Here is a 13,234-nt window from a genome sequence, read left to right on the forward strand (position 1 = left end):
CTCCTAGCCTGAAGAGCATGATGAGGATCAGTTCGCCTGCCAAGTATTTTTATGTACTTTTACGCCATCCGTGCTTTTATGTGCTTTATTGTGCTTTTATGCCTCTGGGTTTTATTGGCTCCTTTTAATGGTTGTTAATTCTAATTGTTTTATGTTTTTATCTTTTTTACATTGTGAGCTCCCTTGAGCAAGTCCCTGAAGAGGTGGCATATAAATGTTTTAAATAACTAAAATAAATTCTAGAGGGAAGAGTCGTGGCCTCATGCAAAATCATATGACCAACAAAGCTGCTTTCCCACTCACTAGGGTTGCCAGCTTTGGGTTGGGAAATACCTGGAGATTTGAGGATAGAGCTTGAGGAGAGGGACATTTTACTCAGAATTTACATTGAAAAATGACTTGAAACGAATGTGGAGCTAGCATCTAACACAAATTAATTATTCTGGTGACTTTAAAAAACTGAAACAAAGTTAACAACACAACATTGAGCATAATATTTTGTTGAGTCCTCAAATAGGGTTAATCGACATGTCCATCATTTGTGACTTTCCCTTTCAAAAACAGTCACCTGGCAACCAGCAAAATAACTCTGCAGGTAAGGAAAAGGAAAGCAGTGAGCTATCCTTTTCTCAAAGAAGTAGTTGCAATTGCATCAGCCACTGCCTTGGACAGGCTTTCCTTTAACATCCTAAAAGAATACCCTCATTCAAGCAGATCTTGGGGAGGTCTGGAAAGTTATAAAGGCTTGGGATCAAGAACACTTTAGTGGTCCCTGCAGTATTATAAGAAGAAGAACTGGTTTTTTTACAGCCTGCTTTCACTATCCTAAGGAGTCCCAAACTGGCTTACAAACATTTTTCCCCTCCTCTCCTCACAACAGACAGACACCCTGTGAGGTAGGTGAGGCTGAGAGAGCTCTTAGAGAACTCCTCTGTGAGTACAGCTCTAAGAGAGCTGTGAGGAGCCCAAGGTCACCCAGTTGACTGCATGTGGAGAAGTGAGGAATCAAACCCATTTCTCCAGATCAGAATCTACTGCTCTTAACTGCTACACCACACTGGTTCTGCTTCACAGCTCTATCCTGGCTCCTGTTGTCAAAGGTGAGTGTAAACTCAACTTTTGCCTCCCCCATATGCTGCTCACCAGGAATTTTCCATGTACATTAAATGGCCAGCCTACCACTGTTAGGTCCACCAGTTCTATAAGTTAGCGATCCCCAACCTGTGGACCGTGGACCACATGTGGTCCTTCGACTAATTGGAGGTGGGCCCCGAAGGACACCTTCTCCCCCCCCCCCGGCCCTTTACTTCATCCCCCCAGCCCTTTACAACACACTTCATTGTTGTGGCATGTCTGTATCTTATTTTGAAGGGATGTTTAAACATTACCATAGCGATCATAGAGCGCTAGGGGAGTGGTTGAGAGTAGAGGAGTAAACTACCCCCCCCACCGGGCCTCAGTAAAAGGCGTTGAGTGGTCCCCGGTGATAAAAAGGTTGGGGACCACTGCTATAAGTCATTTAGGCAGCACAACTGTCTTCTGGAGCACTCACTAGGTCATTTACTTAACTTTGATAGGAAATGGTCAGGATAGAATCAGGTATAGGACTTATGAGGTGAAAAAGCAACATAAATGATGGAACTTTGTATAAAAAAGAAATGCTAGATAATTTGTCACAGACAAGTAACTATTTCTGTTATTCAGGCAGGTCTTTAAAACTTGAAGAGAGAGATTTCTTGGCAGCCTCTGCTTACATAAACAAGCAGAAGCTTGTTGGTTTCATAGACACAGAAATTAGCAAAGGCAGGAACTTTTACAACAAATTTTGGTATCCCTTCTCAACTACTTAACAGGAATGATCCCTATTTTCTCTAGGAGCTATTCTGCACAGACAGATTAGGGATCACTCTCTTTTCAAGAAGCTTTTTCCCTTAAGCTTGAATCGGGATCCTTCTTGAATTGGGATCCTTCTTGATTAAGGTGACCAGATGGTCCCACTTTTGGGACCCAGTAATCAGAGTACCCAGCTTGCTGCTGGGGGGTAAACGGTAATGACTGGGGAAGGCACTGGCAAACCACCCCGTATTGAGTCTGCCAAGAAAACGCTAGAGGGCGTCACCCCAAGGGTCAGACAAGACTCGGTGCTTGCACAGGGGATACCTTTACCTTTACCTAATCAGAGAATTACAAATCCGTCAAGTGTCTTTATGGCTTTTTCACTTCTTCATCACAAAACTGCCAGCATGTCCCATGAAATTGCAGAAGATGGGGGGGGGGGGGGGGGAAGAGTTAAGTTGCCACCTGAAAATATTCCACTATGTTTCCAATAGTTCAACAGCACAGTAATTTGAGATCTTCTTAATATAATAAAGTGCCAAATTTCCAAAGATTAATTTATTATGAATGTTTTTAATTAACTCCAAGGGTTGCTTACTCAAAGCCCCAATTATATGGCCTTAACAGCAAGGTATGGTTCAAGGCAGATCAAAGTTTTTCCCCATGGCTGCATAACATTAATGAGTTCACAATCACAGTTTTATCTCTGTGAAAGTTGTAAATCAGCTCTTCACTCAGATATTAAAGCTTCAATTTACCAGAGAAATAAGGCCACCAATAACTGAAGACAGGAAATTCTCCTTAAACACTGATGCTACATCCAGGAGGGGAATATAGTTCACAAAAATCCAGCAGACTTGTAGTTCAATATAAGTCTTTATGTATAATCCAATAGAGCGAGGGGGGAAAATAAAAATAAAAATAAACAGACAAAACCAGAAAAAAGTGTGGTGGGAGGCAGCCCTTCCATCTAGGCCAGGGGTAGTCAAACTGTGGGCCTCCAGATGTCCATGGACTACAATTCCCATGAGCCCCTGCCAGCTTTCACTGGCAGGGGCTCATGGGAATTGTAGTCTATGGACATCTGGAGGCCCGCAGTTTGACTACCCCTGATCTAGGCCTTAAAACTGCTTTGTCCCACAGACGTTGATTATAAACAGAACTTTGATGGAATCCAACCAACTCAGGAATCCACCTGAAATTCACATACCAGTCTGGACTCCTCTTTATGAGGAGGCATGGGGGAAAGATAAATGTTCTCCCCCTGATGTTGTGTGTGCTTTCAGCAAAATAAGTCTAGATTGATTAAAAAAAAAACAACTCCTATTGAGGGTGCCTTCTTTCCTCCCATCCTGAAAGCCATCTTCTTGAGACACTGGAACACTGCTGGTCAGAGGAGACAATGCCAATGGCCTGACTCAGTATAACACTGTATCATTTATTTAAAAAGCCTTCCTTTTTTCCAATTAAGCCTCTTGCCTCCTCCCAGTGACTCGGCACTTTGAAAAAGGAGTACAATTTGATTAAGGATTTCATGAAATTCCTCATCAATAAATGAATTGGTTTGGCAATCTGAAAATCTGTGTGCTTGCATAGACTTGTTTAGATGGAAGTACAAATAGGCTTCCATTGGATACATTTTGCTTACTATATTGAAATTTGTGGGTTGGTGGCAGAAGAGATTGGCTTTTGCTATAGACATTGAATATATATTATTATGCATGTGTTTATATATTTATTTATTTACTGATATGTTTGTAAATCCTAAATTTTTGTATCACTAATGATTAAATCACTAATGGTCAGAAAGTAGTAGCCCCAATTAAAATATATTTATATAGGTTAAATTCTATTCTCATGTTGGGAGCATCCTTTGCTTCCTAGTGCATGAAAGCCAAGAGCTGGCAATTGGCCACATACTTAAAATCATTCTAATGGAGAAATGTATTAATACTGTATGACAATGCTTGAGAGAAGTTAAGCATGTGATTAAGACAATCAGGCACAAGTGTTTTCCTGAACAGAAATGTGTACTGTTCCAAATACCAAGGGATGCACTTTACATCTTCTTAACTATTTGCTTTAAGCTGTCAGCAAATTTTTATTTTATTTTATTTTTCAAACTTCAAATTCCATGGGCAAAGTGCTTAGAATTGTTGAACTGTTTAAACGGGCTTCAAGATGGAAGGCAAATTCAGCTGTAATGAAATGGCTCGCAGTTTCCAAGTATCTAATTAGAAATTAAGATACCTGTATGTCTTTCTCTCTCTCCTTAAACCCCCCCAACCTATTTCAGCATATTTTAATCTTTGCTATAGTTTGCTCTTAGCATTACTGAGCACATGCTCAAATTCATTGTGCATTCATTGCCAATTTTCATTTATGGCTGAAATGAATATTTCCCTCCAATTATATTTTTTAATCATTTTCAATCGCTCTTTCCCATTTCCTTTATACCAGAGAATATTAAGTCTTCAGAAAATTCCTGCTGAGTGATAAAAACTCAGTCTGGATTAATAGCAGGGGCTGATCAGCCTTCAGTTATTACTTGAGTCAGTGTTACTTTGCTTTGTGCTCTTTTGCTTTATTGCCACTGACATTGATTTATGGGGAATAAAAGGGACAAACTCCATTTTAAAGCCACAAAATTCTGGGAGGGCACTGCTTTCTCAGATACGACAATCTAAGATCAAAACTATTCTGCTTTCACTTTTAAGTGCATCAGAGAAATTTAAAGGTGGGGACAGGCTTGCCGGTGTCACGCTAATGTATAATGGTATAAAACCAATCTTTGTGTTTGGGCAATACTCTCTGTTTCTGCCCAAATGTGATCACATCATTTCTGTTTTTGTGCTGAAAGTGATGCCACAAGTTGACACAATGACAATGAGGACCCTTCATTTTTGCCCCTGTGAAGTAGTGGCAGGGAATTGCAGGGGGGGGGATAATATCAGAGGAGCATGAATGAACACCACCATTAAGGTTGGGAGATTGCTTGTGTTTAGACTTGCATTGCATGCCTCTAAGAATGAAGGCCTTGTTGTTGTTGTTGTTGTTGTTGGGTGTGAAGTCGTGTCTGACCCATCACGACCCCATGGACAATGATCCTCCAGGCCTTCCTGTCCTCTACCATTCCCCGGAGTCCATGTAAGTTTGTACCTACTGCTTCAGTGACTCCATCCAGCCACCACATTCTCTGTTGTCCCCTTCTTCTTTTGCCCTCGATCGCTCCCAGCATTAGGCTCTTCTCCAGGGAAGGCCTGTCCATATGCTAAATAAAAGAATAGCTGTAGTTCTCCAGGAATGCGCCATTTCACACCACAGTTAGGTAAATCACAGGACTGAATGCTGTTTCACATACTACAAATATTTGCCTGTATACCATAGATGAAATAGACCACATTTTATGGATCATAACAGGATTTATCAATGTATGGAGCGTCTAGATCTCTGAATCCAAATCTGATGCAATGTCCTAGATCTCTGAATGTAAAACTGATGCAGTGTCCTCAAAAGAGAACAAGGAGACCACTGCAGTACATGCAGAAGACATTGTCTGAAAATAAATAGTTTTCAATGTACACAACAGAAAAGCAAAACTGAAATGAAATTTCCAATTTGGTTCCGTACGGATGAGAAATCTGAAACCATTTTCTCCAACTTCCTTGTAACATATCCAAATAAAAGAATGTTATTGTAATTTATTTTAGACTAATAGTTCTCCACTTAAAAAAATACAGTTTTCCCACTGACCTCTGTAAACAGAGGGGGAAGCTAATTTGTGATCATAACAAGGAGATATCAGAAGCACACAGGTCAGTGCACTCCTGCGAACTCTTTCCTCAGCATAAGCCCCTTTGAGTAGTCCAGTAATATTATAGGAAGACTTCCTTACTATTGCAGTAGATGACATAATACTTTTCAATTTGAAGTGTGTATTCTTTTTAAGGGCTTGGTTCTTAACATTGGAGGCAATTGCAGTTGAGTGGCAGGGGATGCCTGTGAGGAAAGTCCTTCAACTGATGATCTATTATTTATTTATCATATGGCGTGTGAGGTTCAGAGATGGTTTGCCATTGCCTGCCTCCTTATCATGACCTTGGAGGAAATACTAGCCAGGTTTGATCCTGCTTAGTATCCTAGATCTAATAGGATTGGATTTACCTGAGCTAACCAGATCAGGGCTATTGATAATTAACTGACTATCTAACAAAAAGCCCCCAAGACTTATCTAAGGGGGCCATTGCTGCTGCGGGGGAGGAACACCGACAGGGACCTGGCTAGTTGGAGAGATTGCCCAGCCCTGGCATTCTCTGAGCAGTATGTGTGTTGGCATGGCAACAGGGGGTGTGGCTGAACTGGGCGTCAGTTAAACGGATGGCCTGATATTCTTTGGCCTCTTTCCCCCCTTCAGGGCGCCCAAAGACGCGTCGCTCGGTGGGAGGAGCCGTTTTTTCTGGCCCAACCGCCTCACGACGTCAGGGAAGCCCAGCAATTTTATTTTATTTTCCTTTTTGAGGGAAAAGGGATGCTAGACACGCTGCGAGGGCATTGTTTGTTTGTTTGTTTGTTTGTTTGTTTGTTTGTTTTTTTAAAGAAAACCCTAAGCCTTTCACAGGCCACTTTGGCAGGAGAGAGAGAGAGAGAGAAACAAGCGACCATGGCGCCAAAAAGGATGCCAGTGGGGGAAAAGTGATGGGTCAGGGCAGGCTGTGGCGGTGAAGCCCCAACTGCCCATGAACTGTGCTGCGCTGGTGGCAGCTTCTGGTTCCAGGGCCTTTGGAGCATGGGATGGGACAGGCACATTTAATGATGCAGCAGCAGCAGATTCTTCTGTGATTTATAGGATTCTGGGGGCATTAAGATGCGTGGCAGTGGGATCCTCCACCTTGATAGAGGAAGGGGTGTCTACGTGGGGAAGATGAGGCTTCTACCCCCCACACACACACCCTGTGCAGGTTCCAACAATTATGCAGGGGGGTGGTTTTACTCTGCAACCTTCGGGCCCATCATTTGGGGTGGGGGTGGATCCTGGCTGCAGTTTTACAACTGGGGCAGGACAGGATCAGGTTTTGTGGGCTCATTTTGGTGGCAGGAATCATCTGGACCACCAGCCATGGGAGAAGGGATTTTTCCGAGAGGGTTTGCACAACCAAGCCTATCAGAGGTGGTTTTCAGCCACCGTGGAAATGGTAGTTCTTCATCTTGCTCATCTGTGACTCCATGGGGTCCAGGATACCAACAGCCCACTCTGTAGCCAGGGGCCCATCAGGCTTTGTTTGCAGGTCCTGAGAGCCAATGTTTGGCTAACTATCAAGCTTAGGGTTATGCTGTGTGACTGTAGGCATGGATGTGAAGTGGGAATTCTGCTGCACAGCCGCAGGTATCACCCTGGTCATATAGCCAGGAGGTAATGCCCAGGCATAGCTGGCAGCAACCTGGCTGTACGATGACTGGGTGGTACATAAGTTGTGGAAGCAGACGGTGTTGGCCATCTCCGCATCTAGGTACGCAGACTGTACATGTGGTCATCCCTCCTATGAAAACTGCTATAGCAGCATAACAGGGACAGGCAGGTGCAGGTTCAGTTAGTGCTCCTAGCTCCTTCAGGAATATTCATCAGGGAGGAACGGAGCAACAAATGATGACTGGGCATAAGAGTAAAAAGAAGCAAGGAGGAAAGTGCTTCAGGGCCCAGCAGGCTGCCAGTGCCTTCGGATGAGTCATCCTCATCTGGGGTCAAAATCTCTGAAGGCCAATGGGATGGGACCTATTGGCTTCAGGGTTCTTTGGTTCTAGCTATCCTGACCTGGAATATGAACTGGCGGGATTCTGCAGATCCTTATTATAAGAAAAGGTGGGGGCGGGTTAGTCCATGAAGCCCCCCCCCCCTCCTTTGGGTTTATGTTGACATATTTAACATGGTGCGACCAAATGGAGATATCTCAAAACGGGGTCCAAAAGGGATTAAAAAAAAAAAAAAAAAAAGGCTTTGCTGCAGCACAAAATGATCACTCCACTAACTGGTTAAAGGGTTATGCAGTATTTCTACGCCTTGTTGCCGGTGCTTACCCAGAAAGGAGTTGAGAATCATTTGGTAATGTTTTGGAGGCCAAAGCACATTTTGGGGATGCAGAGGCCATGGCACATGATAAGTAGGCTTGCAAGTGGTCTTTAAACAACATCCAGGTGAGGTGGGACATAAAGGACCACGACACCTATAACATGAAAGCGGGGCCATATGTCAGGAGGACAGAACAAGACAGATGTAAGGACCTGTTGGGAATTCAATAGGGGCATGTGCCAATGCCACAGATGCCACTTTAAGCACTGCTGCGAGCCGTAAGGTAGAGCCCACTTGAAAGAAAATGACAAGTTAGTGGGTGGACAGATGCCCCTTTTACGGGGGCCAGCCCTCTTTCAAAAAAAGGGGGGGATCCAAGAATGGAGCTACAAACAGCTATGGTTTGTTGCAAGAGCACATAGCTGGCAGGGACCTCATTGGGTAATCTAGTCAAACCCCATGAAGTATGCTTTAGGCATGGTTCACATAAGCACAGAGATGTCAGGGACCTCCAGGGTCATCTAGCCCAACCCCATGCTTCTGGCAGTGGTTGTGGTTTGAAGGAGTAAAGATTTGGCAGGGACCTCTCAAGGTCATCTAGTTCAGCCCCCTGCTTCAGACAACGGTCTGTGTTTGCAGGAGCACATAATTTGCAGGGAACTCGGGGGTCATCCAGTCCAACCCCTTGCTTCACACTGAGGCAGGTGATTGTGCACCAGCTCAGAGGGTCTTCATGGAAAACTGAAGGGGTGGCTATTGGCTTGCAGGCATGGGGAGCAACGGCTTCTTTGGCAGCACATACTATGAGCACTCTCCACTGGCCTTGGCTGCTTGGTCCTGGTGCAGGTGGGTAGGCAGGCGCCAACCCCATGGACTGGGAATGGGGCACCCAGGGGCCCTTGGCTGGTCGCTTATGGTTCGTGGCCACCGGCTAGGATTACACCATTGTTTTGGCTGGACCACACAGGCCCATCAGCAGCATTGACAGTGTGAGACAGGCAATGGGGGGCAGCATCATGGGGTGGCATGTGCTATGGCTCTTAGGACATTTTTGGATGCCACTGGTGGACATCAGCCAGGGGTATTGTGATACATAATGGACCCTGAAAGGACCAGTCTACAGGGGTCACCAACCAGAAGGCTTCCCCAGGGGGAATATCAGTGCAAAAGGGGGTATCTCCCTGGTGGCCAGGTCAGTCTGCAGCAGTGGCCAGGCATCACCTGATAGCTTTAGGGTGACCCACGCCTTTTGCAAATGGTGTCAGAGTCATCACCGGACTTGCTTGGCAGGGCAGCCAATCCCAGGTTAATGGACCAGATTGGCTTGGAGGGGGGTGTCTCATTACAGGTCCAGCATGGAAGTGCTGTCGGTGTGGATTGGAGAACAATACCAAGAGAGTTCACAGGGCTTGATCCAGAACATGGTTGGCACAGAAAGTGACTGCTTAGGACTGCCGCAAAAGGGATGCAAGGCACTGTATCCTAGAAGCCTGTGGAGATCTTTGGGCTGGGAAATGAAGTTAAGATGGCCACAAGGTAAGGTGCAGTGCTCTAGGGGATCATTCATCTGGTTATACAGTCTCAGTTATGACAGACTGCAGATGTGTCAACACCTGGTGGATCACTTCTGATGTGGGTACCTCTTTGTCCCATTCAGGAATTCCGTGGCTTCATATATATGCCAGCACGATTTGGCTCCCCATCACCTGAAGCAAATGCTGTTTCCAGCTGGAGGGAGAAGGGACAGACTACATATTAAGTTCTGCAGATCAGTCCCACATACCTCTTCATATCTAAGCACTTGATCTGTTTGGATGGCCTCATTGGTCATCTGGGCTTTGCGTTGCAGCCCAGGTCTGCAAATATATGAGATATCATCTGACCAGGCCAGCCTTGTGGGAGGAAGTGGCTGCAAACCTGTCACCTGTCCTCACCCACTCCCCACATAGTGTGGGGGCCTGGCGTTGCTCAGCTTCCAGTTCTAGGAGTGATGGGGCCTCTTTTGACTAGAGAGACCAATTTTGTCCTTCAGAGAGGTTGCTTAAATTATATCTGGGGCTGGGACAAACAAGTGGTTTAGGGGGAAGTGTCACATGGCCAGCATGAGTTCAGGGAGCTGTCTTAGGACTGCATAGACTCCAACCTGGGAAAGTGGCATGGGCCCCATCTGCCTGTGCATTGGAGACTAAGCATATTGCAGGTTCAGGAGGATGTTTCATGGCTGGGCTACTAGCAGATCCAGTCAGGTCTCAATATGCTGGCATATGGGGTTACCCCGGTATGACATCCGTGGATCAGAAGGTGTATGTACATTAGTGGTGGTTCACAATGTCACCACGGACTGCAACCTGTAGGACTTAGGGAACCAAAGGTGGGCTGGGCTTCAGTGCTCAAGGGGAACATGTCCAGGGCTTTGGCAAGGTATTCAGTAGATGCAGAGCAGGGCATTGGCCAAGGGAGGTCTGCCCAGGTTGGGTGGCACAGTACTAAGGGCTTTGCCAGGGCATGCAGTACAATGTTTTCCCACAGATCACAACCTGTGGGGCCTAGAGCCCAATAGGGTTCTGGTACTTGGTGCTCAGGGGAAACATCTCTAGGGCTCCTGCAGGGTATGCAGTATGCAGAGCGGGGTATTGGCTGAGAGCGGCTGGCCCAGGGCGAGCATGGGACCGTGGCCAGTGTCAATCAGTGTGCGAGGGTGCTCATGTAACTCTTTTCCAGTAACAACCTTTTGGTTTCCTTCAGAGCGGCAGTCAACGGGGGTGCCTGATGTGGTTACAGAGAATGGCACCATGCGGCAGATGGAATGGCATGCTATAAGACCTGGAAGTGATCCACTTGGGGGTCTGAAGGCATCACCTGGCTCGGACATTGTTTGGATGCAGCTGCCTTCCTGGACATTGCTGCGATGGCAGACTTCCTGTTCAAGCGTGACAGTGGGAGTCCGTATTCCTCAAAGCATTGGCTGACCATCATGGGACGTTGGCTTAGCTATAGTTGTGAACGTTGAGCTGAGCACCAGGAAACATTGTTGCAGTAATTGCCATATGACACTTTGCCAGCATTGGCAGGGGCAATGGTGTTGGGCCCTGGGAACCTCAAGGGACAGTTATGGTCTGGGCTGAGTGGCTAGGATGCCATGTTGCTAAAAGCTATGTCTCACAAGAAGCCCCACTGGGCACAGTGGACACTCACCAAGGAATGGTCCCTGGTGGCGAGAGACCCTTTCACCTTTTGCCCAGAGTTCTGTGATCTCAGGTGGAGCTAAAGCCTGGGTATCTAGCTGTATTGGGATGTGTATTACTCATTGGGGGCCCCATGGTATGGCATTTGCAGTTCTGGGCCCTTTATAAGAGTGATGGGGTGCACTTGGGGTGCACTTGTTGGAGTGGGGCATGGACATCTGGCTCCATGGGATCCAACATGTTATTTTGAATTGGCTGCAAAATTGAGCGGTGGCGGGAGCTCGAAGAGGTATATACCTATTCGGGCTCAGTGGCGGAAGTGGAGCATGGGAAGGATCAATTTTGGGGAGGCCAAGCTTGTGCGCTGTCCTCCCCTAGATTTGGGGGGCCCTTTAAAGGGCTGTGTGGATGCAGAGCCTGATTGAAGGCTAGCATTTCCGGGGGGCAGGAGAACCCAACAGAGGCTGGTGCCCAGAGGGGTCACTCCATGGTGCCTCCCCCCCTGTTTCAGCCTGCCATTATGTCCGGGTTTTGGGGCTGGATAGCCAAGGAAACCCGTTGAGGGGCAGGCTGTGGTGGGCTTCCTTGTGGTAGGGTAACCACAAGATGGCATGATTCTCTTCCCATGCTTGCCACGCTCAATGTTGAATAAAGGCTGTGGCCAAATATTTTATGCCAAAATTATGGTTGTCAGTGTCCTCATTAGGTGGTCAATATCCCCCTGCAAGGCAAAAAGCCCCCAAGACTTATCTAAGGGGGCCATTGCTGCTGCGGGGGAGGAACACCGACAGGGACCTGGCTAGTTGGAGAGATTGCCCAGCCCTGGCATTCTCTGAGCAGTATGTGTGTTGGCATGGCAACAGGGGGTGTGGCTGAACTGGGCGTCAGTTAAACGGATGGCCTGATATTCTTTGGCCTCTTTCCCCCCTTCAGGGCGCCCAAAGACGCAAAACCCACCCTCCCTCCCTGTTTATGAATTGTTTGACTTTTTGTTAGATGTTGGGTTATATTATTGATTAATTGTCACAGCCTGCGGAAGTGGAGCATGGGAAGGATCAATTTTGGGGAGGCCAAGCTTGTGCGCTGTCCTCCCCTAGATTTGGGGGGCCCTTTAAAGGGCTGTGTGGATGCAGAGCCTGATTGAAGGCTAGCATTTCCGGGGGGCAGGAGAACCCAACAGAGGCTGGTGCCCAGAGGGGTCACTCCATGGTGCCTCCCCCCCTGTTTCAGCCTGCCATTATGTCCGGGTTTTGGGGCTGGATAGCCAAGGAAACCCGTTGAGGGGCAGGCTGTGGTGGGCTTCCTTGTGGTAGGGTAACCACAAGATGGCATGATTCTCTTCCCATGCTTGCCACGCTCAATGTTGAATAAAGGCTGTGGCCAAATATTTTATGCCAAAATTATGGTTGTCAGTGTCCTCATTAGGTGGTCAATATCCCCCTGCAAGGCAAAACTTATTCTCTTTACTGATTTCAGTTGAAGTTGTTCTCCATTTTTGCCACTCTTTGAATTGATTGACCAATCATATCATGCCACCAGGAATTTCTCCCTCATGGCAGAAATAGTGTAAGGCAGGGGTAGTCAACCTGTGGTCCTCCAGATGTCCATGGACTACAATTCCCATGAGCTCCTGCCAGAATTTGCTGGCAGGGGCTCATGGGAATTGTAGTCCATGGACATCTGGAGAACCACAGGTTGACTACCCCTGGTGTAAGGTGTCTCAGGAGCCATTGTAACTTTTCAAAAGCTTCTATAGCAAGCAGTTCAGAGAGTTGGACAACCACAACTGTGTTTTCCAACGTGTGGGAGAAAGCAATGTAATCGTATAACACAGCCATATGTGTTCAGCCATAGCTTGTGACTGGTGGGCATGACATGAACCAGACTAGTTTTCTGTTTTTCAGGGAAACTGCTCTCTCTCACGTGTAAAAGTATGACGACAAACCAAAACAATTATACAATCTGATGTATACAGGCTAATCAAGTCTTTCTTCAACTTGTAATATGACTCCCATCAAGAATTAGTTACCAAACACGATATATGGGTTGAAATAAACTAATTTTTGTATAATGTAACCTTTCTGTATCAGGGATACAGTAACACGATGGTGTACGACCACCCTTCAGTAGAAATCAGATGCTATACCCG

At 46.3% G+C, this 13,234-nt stretch overlaps 1 protein-coding gene across 2 annotated transcripts; it reads left to right on the top strand.

The window, feature by feature from the left end:
• The first annotated feature begins 7,246 nt into the window (after positions 1-7,246).
• LOC143841205 (uncharacterized) lies at positions 7,247-12,544 on the top strand. Of its 2 annotated transcripts, XM_077345229.1 has the most exons (3): positions 8,328-8,416; positions 8,493-9,436; positions 10,646-12,544. In XM_077345229.1, the coding sequence occupies exons 2-3, from the start codon at positions 9,256-9,258 to the stop codon at positions 10,867-10,869; spliced, it is 405 nt and encodes a 134-aa protein (XP_077201344.1). In that variant the 5' UTR covers positions 8,328-8,416; positions 8,493-9,255; the 3' UTR covers positions 10,870-12,544. The 2 variants fall into 2 exon arrangements, with proteins under 2 accessions (XP_077201343.1, XP_077201344.1); XM_077345228.1 differs by having other exon boundaries at positions 7,247-9,436.
• Positions 12,545-13,234: the final 690 nt, after the last annotated feature.

Source organism: Paroedura picta, chromosome 7 (genome assembly GCF_049243985.1).
Source record: "Paroedura picta isolate Pp20150507F chromosome 7, Ppicta_v3.0, whole genome shotgun sequence".
Taxonomy (NCBI): domain Eukaryota; kingdom Metazoa; phylum Chordata; class Lepidosauria; order Squamata; family Gekkonidae; genus Paroedura; species Paroedura picta.

Coding starts and splice junctions, on each gene's coding strand:
- LOC143841205 (XM_077345228.1), top strand. CDS start 9,256: ATGGAAGTGCTGTCGGTGTGGATTGGAGAACAATACCAAGAGAGTTCA. Junction 9,437..10,645: donor GAAGTTAAGATGGCCACAAG/GTAAGGTGCAGT, acceptor GGTTTCCTTCAG/AGCGGCAGTCAACGGGGGTG.